General features: G+C 42.5%; 1 protein-coding gene across 1 annotated transcript; it reads left to right on the top strand.

Annotated features, from left to right (window-relative positions):
• Positions 1 to 1815: 1815 nt before the first annotated feature.
• LOC138875454 (uncharacterized) lies at positions 1816 to 2184 on the top strand. Its single transcript, XM_070154284.1, has one exon. It carries the CDS (start codon positions 1816 to 1818, stop codon positions 2182 to 2184), a length of 369 nt encoding a protein of 122 aa, XP_070010385.1.
• Positions 2185 to 17600: the final 15416 nt, after the last annotated feature.

The following is a 17600-nucleotide window of genomic DNA, read 5'->3' as shown; positions in this document are numbered from 1 at the left end:
TTTACTTTATTTAAAGTATTACTATTACTTATCTTGATGAACTAACGACTGTGACATGTAACGAGACAACGCGACAAAAGGACTCAGAGGAAGATGATATACCAGAAGAGGTTGTTAAAGAGGTTGAGGATTTTGAGAACAGACCTAAGTCCAACCTGGACGAGACCGAGATTGTTAACCTGGGAGATGCAGAAAATGTCAAAGAAACTCGGATCAGCATTCATTTGTCACCATCAGAAAAAGGAAGAATACACAGAATTTCTGAAGGAATATGAGGACATATTCGCCTGGTCGTATGTCGACATGACTGGTTTGAGTACATCTATTGTGGCGCACAAGCTGCCAACTGATCCGACAGGCCCACCGATAAAGCAGAAGCTCAGGAAGTTCAAGCCTGACATGAGTTTGAAAATCAAGGAAGAAGTCACCAAGCAAGTCAAAGCTAAGGTTCTCAGAGTAGTAGAGTATCCAACATGGTTAGCCAACATCGTGCCAGTACAAAATAAGGACGGGAAGATCAGAGTCTGTGTCGACTACCGGGACCTCAACCGGGCCAGTCCCAAAGACGACTTCCCCTTGCCAAACATATGTATTCTAATTGACAACTGCACCAAGCACGAGCTGCAGTCGTTTGTTGATTGTTTTGCTGGGTATCATCAGATCTGGATGGATGAATAAGATGCTGAGAAAACAGCCTTCATTACGCTGTAGGGAATGTATTGTTACAAGATGATACCGTTTGGGTTAAAGAATGCTGGGGCCACCTACGTGAGGGCCATGACTACCATTTTCCATGATATACAAGGAGATCGAGGTATATGTAGATGACGTCATCATCAAGTCCAAGAAAGCCACTGATCACATGGAAGATTTGATGAAGTTCTTCAATAGACTAAGAAGGTACAACTTGAAGCTGAATCCCGCAAAATGTGCATTCAGGGTTCCTGCCGGAAAACTACTTGGGTTTATTGTGAGTCGTCGAGGAATAGAACTCGATCCGTCAAAGGTCAAATCCATTCAAGAGTTGCCACCGCAAAAGAAAAAGAAGTACGTAATGAGTTTCTTGGGAAGACCTAACTACATCAACCAGTTCATAGCACAATCTACAGTTATATGTGAGCCAATTTTTAAGATGCTGAAGAAGGACGCCGCTACCAAATGGACCGATGACTATCAGAAAGCCTTCGACAGAATCAAGGAGTACCTGTCAACACCACCAATTTTGGTCCCGCCCGAGCCGGGCAGACCCCTATTACTCTACCTTGCAGTATTGGATGGAGCATTCGGTTATGTTCTGGGGCAGCACTATAAAACAGGGAGGAAGGAGCAGGCCATCTATTATCTTAGCAAGAAGTTCACCCCGTACGAGGCCCGGTATTCTCTTGTGGAACGCACCTGTTATGCTCTAACTTGGGTAGCCCAGAAGCTGAGGCACTATTTCTGTGCCTACACTACATACCTCATATCCAGAATGGATCCGTTGAAGTACCTCTTTCAAAAGCCCATGCCCACTGGCAAGCTGGCCAAGTGGCAGATTCTGTTAAGTGAATTTGACATTGTCTAGGTGACTCAGAAAGTAGTCAAGGGACATGCATTGGCGGATCATCTTGCTGAAAATGGGTTGAAGCAGCATCATACAAGGCAGTGACTAAGAAAGTCGTAGCAGACTTCGTCCGCGACCGTATTGTTTGTCGGTTCGGAATTCCAGAGTCAATTATTACTGATAATGGCTCCAACCTCAATAGTGATTTGATGAAATCCACGTGTGAAACCTTCAAAATCAAACACAATAATTCTACAACTTAGAGACCTTAGATGAACAGAGGCGTAGAAGCTGCCAACAAGAATATCAAGAAGATACTAAGGAAAATGATAGAGAAGCATAAGAAGTGGCACGAGAGGCTCTCATTTGCTTTATTGGGATACCGCACCACAGTCCACACATCAAATGGGGCAACCCCCTACATGTTGGTATATGGTACAGAAGCAGTCATATCCGCTGGGGTAGAAATTCCTTTCTTAAGGATTATACAGGAAGTAGAGCTCGACAACGCAAAATGGGTGAAGAGTCGTTACGAGCAACTAGCTCTTATAGACGGAAAGAGAATGAATGCAGTTTGCCATGGTCAACTCTATCAGAACAGAATGTCCAGATCCTTCAACAAAAGAGTGAAGCCGAGATAATTCACACCGGGGCAGCTGGTGTTAAAGAAAAATTTTCCGTATCAAGAGAAAGCCAAAGGGAAATTCTCTCCCAACTGGCAGGGTCCGTACATGGTTCACCGGGTTCTGACAGGAGGAGCCTAATACTTGTAGATATGGACGGAGAAGTTTGGCCAAAGCTGATCAATTCAGACGCAGTCAAGCGATACTATATGTAACCTTTATGATTTCTTTTATGATGTAATTTTAACTACACTTGACCTGATTCCCATCACAATTCAATAAAATTTCCATTTCCCCCGCTATTGGAAACTGGGGAGGAATTTTGAGGAGGACCCTAAAATTTCGAAGTCGATTCCAGCCATTTATCATTAACAACCGTCAGGAGCAACAACCTAGTAAACTAGAGTAGAATTTTGAGGAGGACCCTCAAAATTCTGGAGCAAGCGAAGTTGCAATGTCTTGAACCACGTCGCAGTCGTCGGTTCATCTAAAGAAAATTATTCTTAATTATGCACTTATATTATGCTTTTACTAAATCATGCATGTTCATTACTAAAATGGTCTTGTTTAGCAACGCTACCCCAATGATACGTACAAAGCCGAGCAGGTCAAACAAAGCCAGCGGGGATACGAACTAACTTTCCCCCTTTACAATCTCATGATTTTTCTTTGGATGCAGGCACTTGAGTTGCAAAATCATCAAATGTACTATACACTCACTCACAAAGTTCAGGAATACAACTCTTCGAACCATTGCACTTGCTCGCAACTGCTATCCGCACAATAGTGTCCCCAGCAGGCACAATATCCCTAGCAATCACGATACCGCAATCCACTATAAGCTAAGAAAACTTTATTGCCATTTGCCATTTTTACTTCTTGCATAAGACTACCATTCTGCCTTCCGAGACTAAGCTCTGTCTCCATCTGCATTCTCCGCATTGCATAAGGTTACCATTCTGCCTTCTGAGGTTAAGCTCTACCTCCATCTGCATTTCGCTGCATTGCATAAGGCTACCATTCTGCCTTCTGAGACTAAGCTCTGTCTCCATCTGCATTCTCTGCATTGCATAAGGCTACCATTCTTCCTTCCAAGGTTAAGCGCTACCTCCATCTGCATTTTGATGCATTGCATAATGCTACCATTCTGCCTTTCGAGACTAAGCCTTGTCTCCACCTGCATGGCTGAAATATCGCCACTTTATTTATGCCTCGTGTGGCTGAAATATTGCCACTTTATTTATGTCTCGCATGGATGAAAGATCGCCACCTTCATCTACATCTTGCACGGCTGAAATATCGCCACTTTTATTTTTCTTGCATGACTGAAATATCGCCACTTTCTATTTACATCTTGCATCGGCTGAAATACCGCCACCTCATTTACATTTTTGCATGGCTGAAATATCGCCACTTTCTATTTACATCTCGCATCGGCTGAAATACCGCCACCTCATTTATATTTTTGCATTGGCTGAAAGATCGCCTCCTTCTGCATCTCATGGGCTAAAATATCGCCAAATTGTCCGAAGGCATCATTGTTCGGAGGCACCATTTTCATAGCCCGAGAATGCCATGCCATGTCCTGAGGACCCCATTTTATCTTTTGCATATCATTATTCAAATGCATCATAGCTCGGAGGCATCATCCTCATAGCCCGAGAGCATCATTTCATGGCCTGCGAATCCTTTATTATACGCTTCATGGCCCAGGACATCATGGTCTGAGGACGTCATCTTAACTGTTCAAAGACAACATTCATGGTCCAACGGGAACTTGCATCACGTTTAAAATTATGCACAATATATGTTCGTATTTCTCATTTGCAGGTAAACCGGCTAGCAACGGCCGTCTCAGTAGGAGCAATCCCGCTCTAGTTCCCGTAGCCCTACTAGACTATAACCATCCACCCCAACCCGAATATCTCGTCCGTTCTTGAAGAAATCTCCGTCAGCATATTCCGCTGATGGATCCTGAACTACATATGGCCTGATTCTCGTAAGACCAGGGATATGTAGGCAACTCAAGAACCAAAGCACGATCAAATTCTTCAAGTCGTTTTGTTCGGTCAAATTGGCCATCATATCTTTACCCGACAACTCTTTCATACTTCCCGGGTAAAGAGGGGCAATTGTTGATACCCAATTTTTTCCTGTATATTTTTCATATATACAAAATACTTTCAAGATAACATATGTATGCATATATAAGCATGCCCAAGTGTTTTAGTATTTTTCCCAATTTTTAAAGATTTTTTAAATCAATTTATTGCTCATTTGAGCAGTATAAAAACCAATAATTATTTCCAAAATTATCATTTTGGTGGATAATTTGTTTTATTTCCCATATTTACACCAAAATATAGTTAAGGTAATTTTATATATTTTTTACAAATTTATTTGGTATTTTTAAAGCTAAATAGCATATAATTGCAATGCTAGCCTATTTTAAGATTTAATAGTATTTTATAATTATAAAATTGGGTCTGATATTTTTAAATTAATATTTATTTCTTATTAACTAATCCATCACTCTTCTTTTACTTTCAAATCATTTTACTATTTTTTATAAAATAAAAAGTAAAAAATTGGCTATTTAAAATCTGGCCCATTTTTATTTCAATCATAGCCAAATTGACCCCCCAATTGACCCAATCTTAACACCCAATTGGACCGGCCCAATTTTATTTTTAACCCGACCCCCTTAACTCGTTCACTAACATGCCCGACCTTTCTTTTAATCTAGGCTGTTGATCGTTTTGATCAACAACCACGGGTTTCCCTTACCATTTTAATTCACTTAACCCTACCCTAATCCCCATTTTCATTCTGATAGCCTCCTTTGGATACTCTCCTCTCCCAAAACTCTCTCGAAGGTTCCTCAGAACCTTAGTCATCTTCTACCCTTTTCAACAACACTTTCACCGGAATCCATAGCTTCTCAGGCAATGGATGGCCTGTACTCACCCTCCTCCACCATTAAACCCTGGGTGTTCGAAGTTTCGAGGTCCGACCTCGATGGTGTCCTTTCATATCTCTGCAGATCCAAGGTTCTATGACCTCTCCGGCCTGGCTCACGCGTATTCAAGCATCAGAGGCCTATTTCTGACCTCTCCGACTCAAGATCGGACCTTCTTCCAAGCCTTTCTCATTTCTAGGGTTTCTTTGTAACCCTAAGCTATTCGAGGTTTTTCTCTGGTTGTTTTCTTATATCTATACTATGTCTGTGCTCTACTAAAATTCTTAAATATTTTCCCTAATTTTCTTTCAAAAAATTACTTCTCTTCGATTTACGATTTCTGAAAATGTTTCAAAATGTCTTTCTGATTCTTCCTTTTCTTTTCTTTATGTGTATTTGTCTATACTATGTTCGTATGTTTTCGTTTCCACCACGTATGTGTTTTTCTTCTGCTTTCTTTCTACTATACATGATTCTTCCGTGCTTTGTGTTCTTCTGTGCTTCTACACCATGCTCACATGTTCATCTCGCTGTGTTTTCCTATATGTTCTTTTGCTTTCCTTTCCCAGTATTTTGTGTTCTTCTACTGTATGCATCTCCTACTGAGTCCTTAAGTTTTTGTTTGCTTTTACTGAACCTTGTTTGAGTTCTCTCTACACACGTTCCCTCTACTATTTTCTTAAGTTTATACTACCTCTTTTCTCTTTTGAACTTGTTTAGGTCCCAAGCCTTTCTTAAAATGTGTTCTCTATGCTTCAAATCAGTTCTTCATTCTATTTGCCTTGAACATACTATTTTATCTGTCTGTTTTCACATGAATCCCTGAAAGAGACCTCTGAGCCTGTTTCAGTTATTTGTCGAGGATTTGGGGGGGGGGGGGTTTGGCGAGTTTGATCTTGTGTTTTTGACTAGAGTTCTATTTGGGACCCTGGACACTCTCAAACTCATTCTGAGTCTATGTACTAGATTTGAGCCTCTTTGTTATGACCCGGAACTCTTCTATACTAGGCTTTTTCGCATGATAGTTCTTTCTTGTTTGATATGTCTGTATGCTTTATATATGAGGAATTTTTCCTTCAAAAGGTTTTGTCAACTTGTGATTGATTCGGAATTCCTCTTGATAAGGTTTGATTGATTGTTACTGTTTTTACTTAAGTAAAACCCTTTCCTCACTTTTCCTGACTTGGTTCATTCGAATAAAGCCTGCAATTTTGATTTTACTGGCTGTTGAGTGATCGCCTTTCCTTATTTGCACAAACCATGTACCACTGGACTTTTGCCTTAAATAACTTCTGTGTATTTACCCTTCTTGTGCTACTTTGGAAAAGATTTTGATCAAACTCTTTCCTTAATTATCTTTTACCCATTTGAAGTCATAATCCCTTAATTGAAGGGGAACTTGTGTAATTGATTTCTGAATTATTTTCTTACGTATTTCTACTTGCTTTCTGCACTATAAAAAGCACGACCCTTCTGCACTTTCGACAGATAACCACACCTATTGAACACTTCCAATTCAATACTCTTTAAGACCTTAAGTTCAATATTCAGACAACGACACCTATTGAACACTTCCAATTCAATACTCTTTAAGACCTTGAGTTCAATACTCAGACACACAACACTTATTAAACACTTTCAATTTCAATGCTCCTACATTCTCAATTCAACACTCTCCTCTCTTCTGAAATCTTCTGGCTGTGTGTTTGCAATTTGGTTTTACTACTGCTCTTCTCTTCTTATTTCCCTGAAACTGGTATGTCCTAATTTAACTTTTAGCTTCATCCCTATGTGTTTGCTTTATAGTTTCAACAGTCTTGTCTACTTTGCTGTTTATGTTCTGTATTGAATATGTTGTTCTCTTTGCATCTGTTGTTGTATGAATTCCCCATACCCTTATTCCCTTCTATGTGTTTGAGTTAAGGTTCAGGCATGGAAGTATCCAAATTGTTGCTCATGTCTGGACCTGATCCTTTAATGCATCCTAACTCCCAAACAATGTGGCTAACAAGATGGTTAGGGGTGTGCTAGCACTCCTAATTGCTGGGTATGACTACCAGCCTATCTTGGCCTTCCCCAAAATCCCCTCTATGCACTTGCACTCTCTCTTAGATTCTAATTTCTGCCCCTTCCTATGAGCCTTGCTTTGGGACCTCGAGCTCCCTCTGAACTTGGACATTTGAGGGCTGGCCCTTCCATACTGCACTATAATCCAATTCTGCAATATATTTGGGTGTAAGCACTGCCCGGAGTCCACTTGAGACTCTTAGGGAACTCTGACACATCCCAAATAGGAGAAAGGTTTTGGAGTTTGGTTTACTTCATGCTTTAGACAGAAGTCTTAATCAGGCTTTCCTTGGTTGGGACTTTTAGATTTCTGATGTATTTTATTTTTCTTTATTCATTCTGGGTTGTAATAATAATTTGTAATAACTTCTGGGGCTTTAGTGAAAAGGGGAGGGGTACTCATGTATGCATAAGGGTAGATATCATGCTCATTAGGTCTTTATTTCTGCAAATCATGGCAAGTTCTGCATTTCGGCATCTTTGAAATCCTGTTTTAGGTTCTGCACTTCTACATTTTCGTATAGAAATCCTGTTTTAGGTTCTGCACTTCTACATTTTCATATAGAAATCCTGTCTATAAACTTCTGCACTTTTGCATCTTAGAAATCCTGCCTGTAAGTTCTGCATATATATCATATCAATAGCTTTTGCATTTCTACATCTCATATAGAGAACATGACTATAGGATTTTGCATTTTGCCTACAGGGTTTCTGAATACTGCATACGTATCCATCACTAGGCAAACAATATATAGGCTTAAATAATAAAAATCAGCATTTTTGACGTCGTGCCTATAGGATTTCTGCATGTTCTTAAAGGTTAAAATCAGTCACACTTAGAAAGCATGCCTATAGGAATAAGCAACTAATCTGAATCCCTCAACTTGCTTATAAGTTTAAAATCAGTAATAGCATTGCTTAAACGCTTGCAGAACTTATGTTCCTACTGTTAATAAATCTACATCTGAAATCAGTATCTTTCTCTCGTATTTAGATATCATGCCTATAGGTTTCACCTATGCAAGCTATAAGGTAAATTAGCTAATTGAATCAGACTCTGTTAATTCCAACCAACAGGCAGGTCTGATTCCGGTTTCTTATCTGAAAAATGTAATAGACCAGTCTGCCTCCTTAACGTTTAAGTTTAATTCAGACCATAACTAGTATCTACAAGACATGCTAAACAATTTGTTTTAAGTGAGGAGGCCTGTCTGAGCCTTTTAAATTGTTATGTGTTTCCCATATCTGCCTTATGTGTTTTTGTTTATCGCTTTAGAATTTTATCCTTTTAAACCATACAAAGCCCAAATCTCCCTTCCCTTTAGGACCAGTAGTCTCAAATGCCTCCGAGACTGATAGGATTGAGGCGGGTACTAGCATGCAATAAGTAAACGAAACCATTCCGCATTTAATACCTCAACAGGGTGGGAAAGGGTAGATATGGATATGATGACCGGTGCGCTAATACCACGTGTAACCCCTCTTCTGAGGAGTGATTATCGGGTATTGCATTGATGTGATCCATATTATTTATAGACCTAGGACCCCCTTCCCTTTACTTGTTTATTTTATTACTTTCAAAATTTCAAAACTCCTTTTTCTCAAATTCAGCTTCCTTGTTTCTTCAAACTTTAACTTATTTGCAATCACAATATGACAACCCCTCATATTTGAAACCCTTATTTGCTTATTTATTGTTTGTACTTAAGTCACAATTGTAGCATGGTCGGGAACCACACTAGTGGATCTTGAGGGGTGCCTAAACCTTCCCTTCGAGATAATTTCTAGCCCTTACCTAAACTCTAGTTTTTCTAAACAAATTCTTCCTAGTGTCTTAATGCACTTAATCATTAGGTAGCGACTCTTCACATCAAAAAACCCAATTCCCAAAAGGGAACGAGTTGTCCTCCTAGATGTCATAAACCTGATTTCGCGAGAAAAAGGGGGCACGACAGTCTCCATGTCAAAAATTGATAAGGAAATATTTTTTTCTCAAACGGGTCACTTGCTTTATGTAAGGCCTAGTATGGGGCGAGGCTGGGCTCCTCGTGAGGCTTGATGAGGGGCGAGGTCCTATACCTCATGAGGCCTGGTCAAACACAAGCTTAAGCTCTCCCTAGGCCATGTGGGGCGCGGTATGTGTCCTTGTCTCCTTTGTGCCTTGCGCCGATTTTTACTTTCGTATATTTTTTTCTTGTATTTTCAACATCAATGTGTGCAACTTTCATTCCACTTCACGTTCAATTTGTCCTACACATAAAATCAACTCGATTAATCTCAAACATTGCACAATTTATCATTAAAATACCAAAATATAAGGTAAGTGATGTACTAAAAATAAAGAATTATAGCCAAACATAAGCAAGTCATTTGAGAATGGAATAGTCTGCAGGATTAAATTATTATAGGAATTAAAACAGGCAAGTAGATAATAGAATGTCAAGCTGGCTGAAGTCTCAATGGATCAAGGTTTTACACAAAGCAGTTTGGATTATTCTTTATTCCCAAAAAGACAAGGAAAAGACATTATGGTTATAATAGTTTACATGGATGATATCACTACTAGAAATTCGCTAAAAATTGACAAAAATTTTCTGACCAACGTTGGTCAGCCAAAAAAGTGACCAAAAACCATCTAGCTTGGGCGGAAACTGAAAAAAATATTTTACATTTAAAAAAAAACAGACTAAAGTTGGTCGGTAAATTGGTCAACAAGTTGACCGAGCTGGTCAGACTTGCTTAGTCAAAGAAACTTACACATTACCGATCAAGTTTGGTCGGTAATGTGGATCCATTTTTTAAATTTTAATAATTATTTTATTAATTAAAATGTTTTATAAAATTTAAGGAATTTATATTTAAAATTACCGACCAACATTGGTCGGTTAATGTATGGGAAGCATTTACCGACCGACTTTGGTCGGTATATTTTATTTTCTGAAAAATAACGACCAAAGTTGGTTGGTTATTAGGCCAACATTGGTCAAAATTTTGAATCACTTTTATAATTACTATCTAAATAATATAAATGTAATCCGTTAATACTTTTATAATACAAATAATGAATACACTAATATATATTATAATATGCTATATATGTAGTTAAAGTAGTACAACGAAGCACGTGTTATATATATATATATATATACCCAATTAGTATATATAATTTATCTGTTTAACGTGAAAATGGTAACAACAATTAAATTTTTAAATGGGATTCTAAAAATACGTGATCTATTTTTATGCTAGTTGTTAGAGCAGATGATGCTAGGAATATGAAGTTTAATGATGAAAAGCAAGCTAAATAAGGCAGTAATCAAACCAAGGGGCTTACTACCCTGACTTCGGACTGGTCGATGGAGGACCTCGGGGTCGATACCTGGGTTCGATCTCGAGCTATCTGGGGTAGTCGGGAATGGGATAACAGTTAAGATATGATTAAACAAGGCTCTTTATGGCCAATACCGAGAATTAAATTAAGAACAAATGAGAGAGTAGTAAGTGCTAAAATGGCCTCGAGCTAATAAGAACGAGCATGTTTTAGAGAGAAGAAAGAGAGAGATATCATTGATATTGTGTAGAATAGTTGGAGCTCTACATTGTTGGGTGTTAGCAACTCCACTTTTTATAAGAGGGGGGAGCCCAAACTTAGTACAAGATACGTTGTGTGATAAAAGAAATGGGATGGGACAACTAACTAGCTTTATGACGTATGTGTGGGCCGATGTTGAGCTGCTCAAATAGACTTAATCGACCCTAGATGCATTCTTCAGGGGCTTCCTACGTTCATCGGGATTTCGGTCAATGTTATCCTTGGCTAGGTGTCAACAGATTTTGAGGGAAGTGACCGGCTCGAGGTTCCGGGCCTCCGGGGTGACCCTTTGAAGCATTTTGCCACTGAGAAATCGGCCCCCCGATTTTGTCTCCGTGTTTCTTAGAGGGAAGCGATAATAAATGTTTTTGACACCCCACTTCGTGGGCTCCTTGAGCGACGTCGTGCTGATGGCGCAGCCCCTTTTACAAGTACCAAGGCTTTTCGCCTTTCCGCTTCTCTAGGATCACCCGAAAATGTTGCGACTCTTCGTTCTTCAGGGTTGTATTATTACTATCGATCAGCTTCCATGAACGCATTGATTGTGCCTGCTGTTATGCTTTTCGAGGGTGGTAATGGTGCCATCGGTTACTTTGCCCTCCCCCTATAAATAGGGCTTCTTGTGGTCAGCTTTTAATTCAAACTTCCTTTGGTACCCATATTTTCCTCCTTTCCTGCTATTTTGTCTTTGCCATCTTGTTATATTCGAGGCCCATGGCCTTCAGATCTTACGTCGTGTGTGCCTTGACTCAACTCACGATCCCTTTTTGGTTGGACGAAGTTGCGCCGCTGTGATGCTATTGTTATTATTGTTGTTGCAGTCGCCGTTGGCTTGGGGCGATGAAGTAGAGGGTCGATTTCCTCTGACTCGGGGAGATACTCGAATTATGTACCTCTCTTAAGAGGGGGCTCGGATTATACACCGCTATTCACCCTCCTCTCTTGGCTTGGCACGTTACACCCCTTTTAGATTCCTGGGGGGTATGGTGACAGTCTCTGCTGGCTATTGCCTCCCGGCCCGAGGCAATGTCTCAAGAAGTGGCTTCAAAATGGTAGTACTGGTGGAGTTCGTACTAGCCAAATTTTTCACCCAGCCACTTCTCGTCTTCTTCCGGCCTCTCCTTCGTCATTTTGCTCTCTCCCCCGCCTTCCTCTTCTATATCCTTCCTTTTGAGGATGCCATTCCGGGATGATTAGAATGAGGTCCTCGAGGGGATTGGAATTGGAAGATATTGTCTTTGAGGTCATACGCCTGAGGGGATGATGATGGAGATGCAACATTTAGGGAATATGCTAGATCCTTAGGCTCTTATTGTATGCATATCCTTTGAACTTCTTTGTTTTTACGTAAGGATCCCCTTGCGGGCTTTTGTAATCGTATGTAAGGACCCCCCGAGGGTTACTATAAGCGAACATTTTATAAATACAAAGATATTTCCTTGATTCCTTCCTTCGATACCTGCTATACTTCTTTATGTTTTAGGCAGCTCTAAATGCATGACCCTATTTTGTTGTCTGTAATATTGACCTCGGATGCAAGTATTACTTACGGCCTTCGATTGATGGAAACGGCTTCATGCGGGGCCTTTCTGTGGTTCCTCGGACTGAACTCGAATAAGGACAATAACCTTAAACCGCCGGGACCCTGACTTCGTGTGGAAGTGTGGATACTGTTTTCGGGCCTTACACTAACCTTCGAGGAGAAATTTGCTAGGGGACCTGCGGTCGGGCAACGCTGGTGATTTCCTGAAAGCAACCTCTAAATAAGGGCATGCTTGTACTCGGATCATCCTGGGCAGCACCCGGAGCCCGTTTTGTATGGGTGTTGTTCCAAAACGCTTATTTCTTCACAGATTGGTTTCCTTTGGCGGAGACCTTCGAAGTTGCGTGCCAGTCTAGTATTGATGGAGGCATTGTTGGCCCTCTAGAGCATCGTCTTACTATGATGGGGGTCTTCGGGGTTAAGTATGGCCTCGAGGCCGGATGTGGTGCTTACTGGTTGGCGTCTTTGGTCGGCTTTGAATCGTCGTTGTTCTTACAATGTATGGCATAAGGCTGTTTCCGCCCACCCAGGGGTTGCTCTATCCCTGCCTTTTAGTCTTCTAATTCCATGACTGCTATGGCGGCAACAATGGGATTAATCCGTCAAGGGGGGGGGGGGATCCCCCTCTCATTTTTCGGGGTCATCGGGGCTTGTCGATTCCATGGTGACGGTTGGTCACACCCTTAATCGCTGTTGCCAGGGATGTCAGAGACTGGTTATGGACATATCACTCTTTTTGGGTGTCTACCACTTGTATTATGCCTTAGGAACCTGTATTATTTGCTCCAAAAAATGAAGCAATACTCTTCAGGCGGTGCGCTCCGTTCTTTGCCAGCTCCGTCTTTTCCTGTCATGTTTAGGCGGGCGTTTTTAGGTATCGGATGATCCTCCCGGGGCGAGGCTGTGCTTCTCTGGAGAGGGGAAGGAGTTGCGGGATTTTGGGCAAGGAGACGATGGCGATGGATGGGATGCGCACTCGTAGGGCGATGGAGCTTTTGGTCAGGCTAAACGGGTCCGTGTCTCTGTCAAGAGAGCATCATCCGAGCCTGTTGTTCTTGGAGTTTTCAATCCCGGAATGGTGGTTCCTCCGAGTTGTCATGCTTCAACCAAGGTTGGTTCTTCCTAATACCGAGGAGGCTGGGCCCATAGGGATGTGTTTCGATCTTCGTGGAAGTCCGTTGTCTTCACTTTATGGCGAGCCTCGGCACAGCTTTTCCACATCCCGTATTCCCTTCTTTTTTGAGTTTTCCTCCTGCAGGATTCTAATAGGCTCAGGTTTGAGCTGCTCCGCCATGTGGCTAGACCTCGAAGGGCTCTGGATGAGGGTGAGTCCCTCAGGTTCCTTGGCATGGAGAAGGGTGTTGAGCTGATGTACTGGCGATGTAGGGTGCACCGGAGCTCGAGTTACGAGAGCTATTTGGTGGGGTAGGCAACCTTCCGTAGTAAGCGTTTCGTTTTTTTATCCTTTGAGGTTAGACTTTCCCTTACTCTTGCAGAAAAAAGGACGAAGGTTCAGGAATACATTAGGGGCGAAGCCGTCCGATTTATGAATGCTTGTGGTGAACTGAGGGCTTAGGTGTAGGTTCAGGCTTCGGCTCGAATGGATATGATTGCGAAGCTGGAGCCTGATCCATCGAAGGCCCGGGCCGAAATAATCGATGCTCGGACTAAAGCAGCATTGGGTCAGACCAAGGCTGATGATGGAATGATGATCCATTTGAAGGACATCGCCGATGTTCGAGCCGAGTTGGAACCGGTCCTCGATCACAAAAAAAGGATCGAGGGATACATTCATTGTAGATCCCGAGGAGAGATGCCTGAAGGGATCTTCACCAGGGGGTTTTGTTCTCCTTGAAGAGCTTGAGCGAAGCTAGGGCTGGTAGGTCGTAGCCTAGCGAAGCGGAGCGTAGATTTTGCCATTTTATATTTGCTGTTCACAGAGCATGTTTGTATATGGAGATCGCACTCTTTGCGCTTGCGATGAGGAAAGAAACTTGAAGTTTTTATCTCCTTTGTATCTTTTTCTGCATTGCCTTCAACTAGGTGGGCTGGTTTTGGTGTCTGGCGGAAGCCTAGTGGATCCAGAGCTTACTTAGATAGGCTAGGAGGCTTTTGAGTGAGTTTTTTTATGCGAGGGGGTGTCAGGGCCCTTGTGCTTCCCCCAGCTGTTTAGGCCCAGTCTTCGAGTCAGGTATTGACTCGAGCTTACCTAACCTTCGATCTTCGATGTCTCCGGCCTGCATAGGCGGATAATGACTGTTCTTATTCCCTTGCCCTTGGGCATTTGTGTTCCAACTATGTCGGGTTTAGTCTCTGAGTCGTGTTGCTGCTCGAGCTTTAATTGACCCTTAAGCTTTTTCCTGCCTGCAGGGGCGGATGACGACGACTTTTGTGCTTCGAGTCGAAGTGACCTTATAAGTGCGTGGCCGGAGGCTCGTTTGGCTGGTGATAATGGCATTTATGCCATGCCCTTAGGCATATTGTAGTTAGCTATTTTGGATCCGGTCTCCAAATTGGGTTACGACTCGAGCTCATTTTAATCCTCAAGTTTTCAATTTTCGAGCTAGCGACAGTGGCTCTTACTCTATTTGGTCGTTGAGACCTTTTTAATGTGAGGCCCGGAGGCTCGTTTAGCTGGCGACACTGGCTCTTCGCTTTTTCCCGTGGGCTTTTTATAGGCTTTGTCTTCCTCTCGTTAAGGTCTTTTTGAAATGATTTTGCTTTACCCGTCGTCGGTTCTGGGAGAACCTCAATTTCAAGTTGTTAGCGGCGATGTTCGAGCACCTCGGAAGGTTCTTAACTCGTAGGCTGAGTAGCTCGAAACCTTTTGATTTGGAGCTGACATGGTCGAAGCTCGTTTTTGCCTGTTGAGGGAAGCCTGTTTTAATCAGTTCTTTTTGAATTATATTCAAAGTAATGGCCTGCAATTTTGTTAGCAATAGCCGGGCATCCCCGAGTCGTGTTAATTTGGCTGGAGCAGCCGTATTGACCGTAGTCATATGTGTTTGGCCGGAGCCATTTTTGATCCCGAGTGATAGTTTAGGTGTCTACACCGAGGGTATGCCCTTTCACGATTCTTACAAATGCGACGTATAGCCTAAACTTCGGGATTGAGTTTTATGCCTGTAGCAAGGTCTTATAAAATTTTCATGCCTATTGAGGTCTTACAATTTGTCATACATGTTGAGGTCTTACAGCTTTTGTTGCTATGTAGAATAGATCCGGTTACACCGAGTTTGCCCATTTGGGGTCTTACGGTTTTGGGTTTTCCAGTGCATGGCTATTAACGACTACCTCCAAGTCTTCGAGTTTGCTTAGGCTCGAAGGCCGCTATTCGTGAGCTCGGAGTTTCCCCGTTGGGGCCTTATGAGCCCAGAGTTTCGACCTTGGGGTCGTGCGGGTGTCAAACTATTGGCGCTAAGTCTCCGAGTATTTCGGGACGTATTTGATGAAGGGATCCCTGAATATTCAAGGTACCCCCGATGTTGGCGATGCTGGGCAGTTTTCGCATTGCCTTACCTGGAGGCTTTGTGATTTTGGAGTTTTTGACCTGGAGGCCATCTGAGCGGTGAGTTTGCTGGCATCAATCCTGAGTGTTCGGGATGTCTTTTGGTGAGAGAGTTGTAATTTCACTTTGCGATGGTGTATTTGACAAAAGATATTCTTTGAATGATCGGTGCAATGATACACACATTTGCCGACGGGAGCCTGACTACACTGGAACAATTCTTTCTTGGCCTTTTGGCTTGGTACGTCGCTTCCGTACAAGGGCCCCATTTTGTGTACCAAAAACCTTTTCGAGCAGGTAGCTTTCCGGGGAAATGCCCCTCGATGTTCAAAAGGTTGTCTGCCAGAGGTGTCTTGAGTATTTGCGGAGTTTTCCTTAGGCAACTCGCAGATGTTGCCTCATTAAAAACTTGCCAGTAAAACCCTTCTTTTGGGACAAAATCTCGATCGAAGGAAAAGAGTGCAACGGGTGCATTTTTAGAGCCTTGAGGTCTTCAGGAAGTGCCAGTGCTATGACAACTCCGTTTGGGTGCCTGCGCAAGGGTCAGTTCTGAACTCGAAACAAAAAAGGGAGATGGTCGTACCTTGAAGTGAGATGTGCTGACGATGCCTCGGGATTAACTTGTTGTAGTTGCTTGAGGCGAAGATACGGTACGGACTTCTGCTTTGTTTGTCAAGTTCGATCGAGGTGAGACCTGATTCTCCCTTTGGCTTATTCAGGGGCGGAGGCAGGAACGTTGGTATTAAGTCGTATCTTGCAAACATTTCCCTTGCCACGTGTTATTCCCCGTAGGCGGTTTTGATCCTGTCCTCTATCGGGAATTTTATCATCTGGTGAAGGGTGGATGGCACTGCTCTCATGCAGTGTATCCATGGCCACCCAAATAAGGTGTTATATCTCATGTCCCATTCAATGACATGGAATTTGGTATCTTGAGTCGTGCCTGCCATGGTTACCAGGAGGATGATTTCTCCTTTCGTTGTTTTGCTTGCCATGTTGAATCCGTTGAGGACTCGCATGGCGGGCACGATTTGGTCGAGCAATCTGAGTTGTTCTATTACCCTCGACCTAACAATATTGGCTGAGCTACCTGGATCCACGAGTACATGTTTTATCTGAAAAGAATTTACAAAGAAGAAGGAAATTACCAGGGCGTCGTTGTAGGGTTGAGACAAGGTCTAAGTGTCTTCTTCGCTGAATGAGAGGGCGTCTTCAGGGATATATCCCCGAGTCCGCTTTTCTCTAGTGATGAATATTTTTGTTCTTCTCATTACAGGTTCCTGCAGGGCGTCGACGCCCCCCATGATCATGTGGATGACATGTTGCGGCTTGTTCACCTCATTCTTCTTAGTTGCCTCCCTTTCTCGGAACTGGTTTTTGGCTCAATCATTGAGAAATTCCCGGAGATGTCCTTTGTTAAGCAGCCGAGCTACCTCCTCCCGTAGTTGATGACAATCCTCGGTCCTGTGGTCGTGCGTGTTGTGGAACATGAATACTAAGTTGTAATTTCTTTGCGAAGGATCTGACTATATCGGTTTGGGCCATTTGGCGTCTCTGATCTTATTGATACCGAACACGATATCTGACATATCGACGTTGAATTTGTATTCCGACAGGTGAGATGCACCTGTTGGTACTACGTTTCGTTCGATCTGGGCTCTACTGATGAGCCCTCGAGGGTCCTGTCCTCGATCCACCCTCCGATCATTGCGGGGTAGGTTGCGCCTCGGGCGTTCCTTCTATCCTCGAGGTATGGTTGATACCT

Source organism: Nicotiana sylvestris, chromosome 8, assembly GCF_000393655.2.
Source record: "Nicotiana sylvestris chromosome 8, ASM39365v2, whole genome shotgun sequence".
Lineage (NCBI taxonomy): Eukaryota > Viridiplantae > Streptophyta > Magnoliopsida > Solanales > Solanaceae > Nicotiana > Nicotiana sylvestris.
Note: the sequence above shows the minus strand (reverse complement) of the source record. Positions and strands in the feature narration are given on the sequence as shown.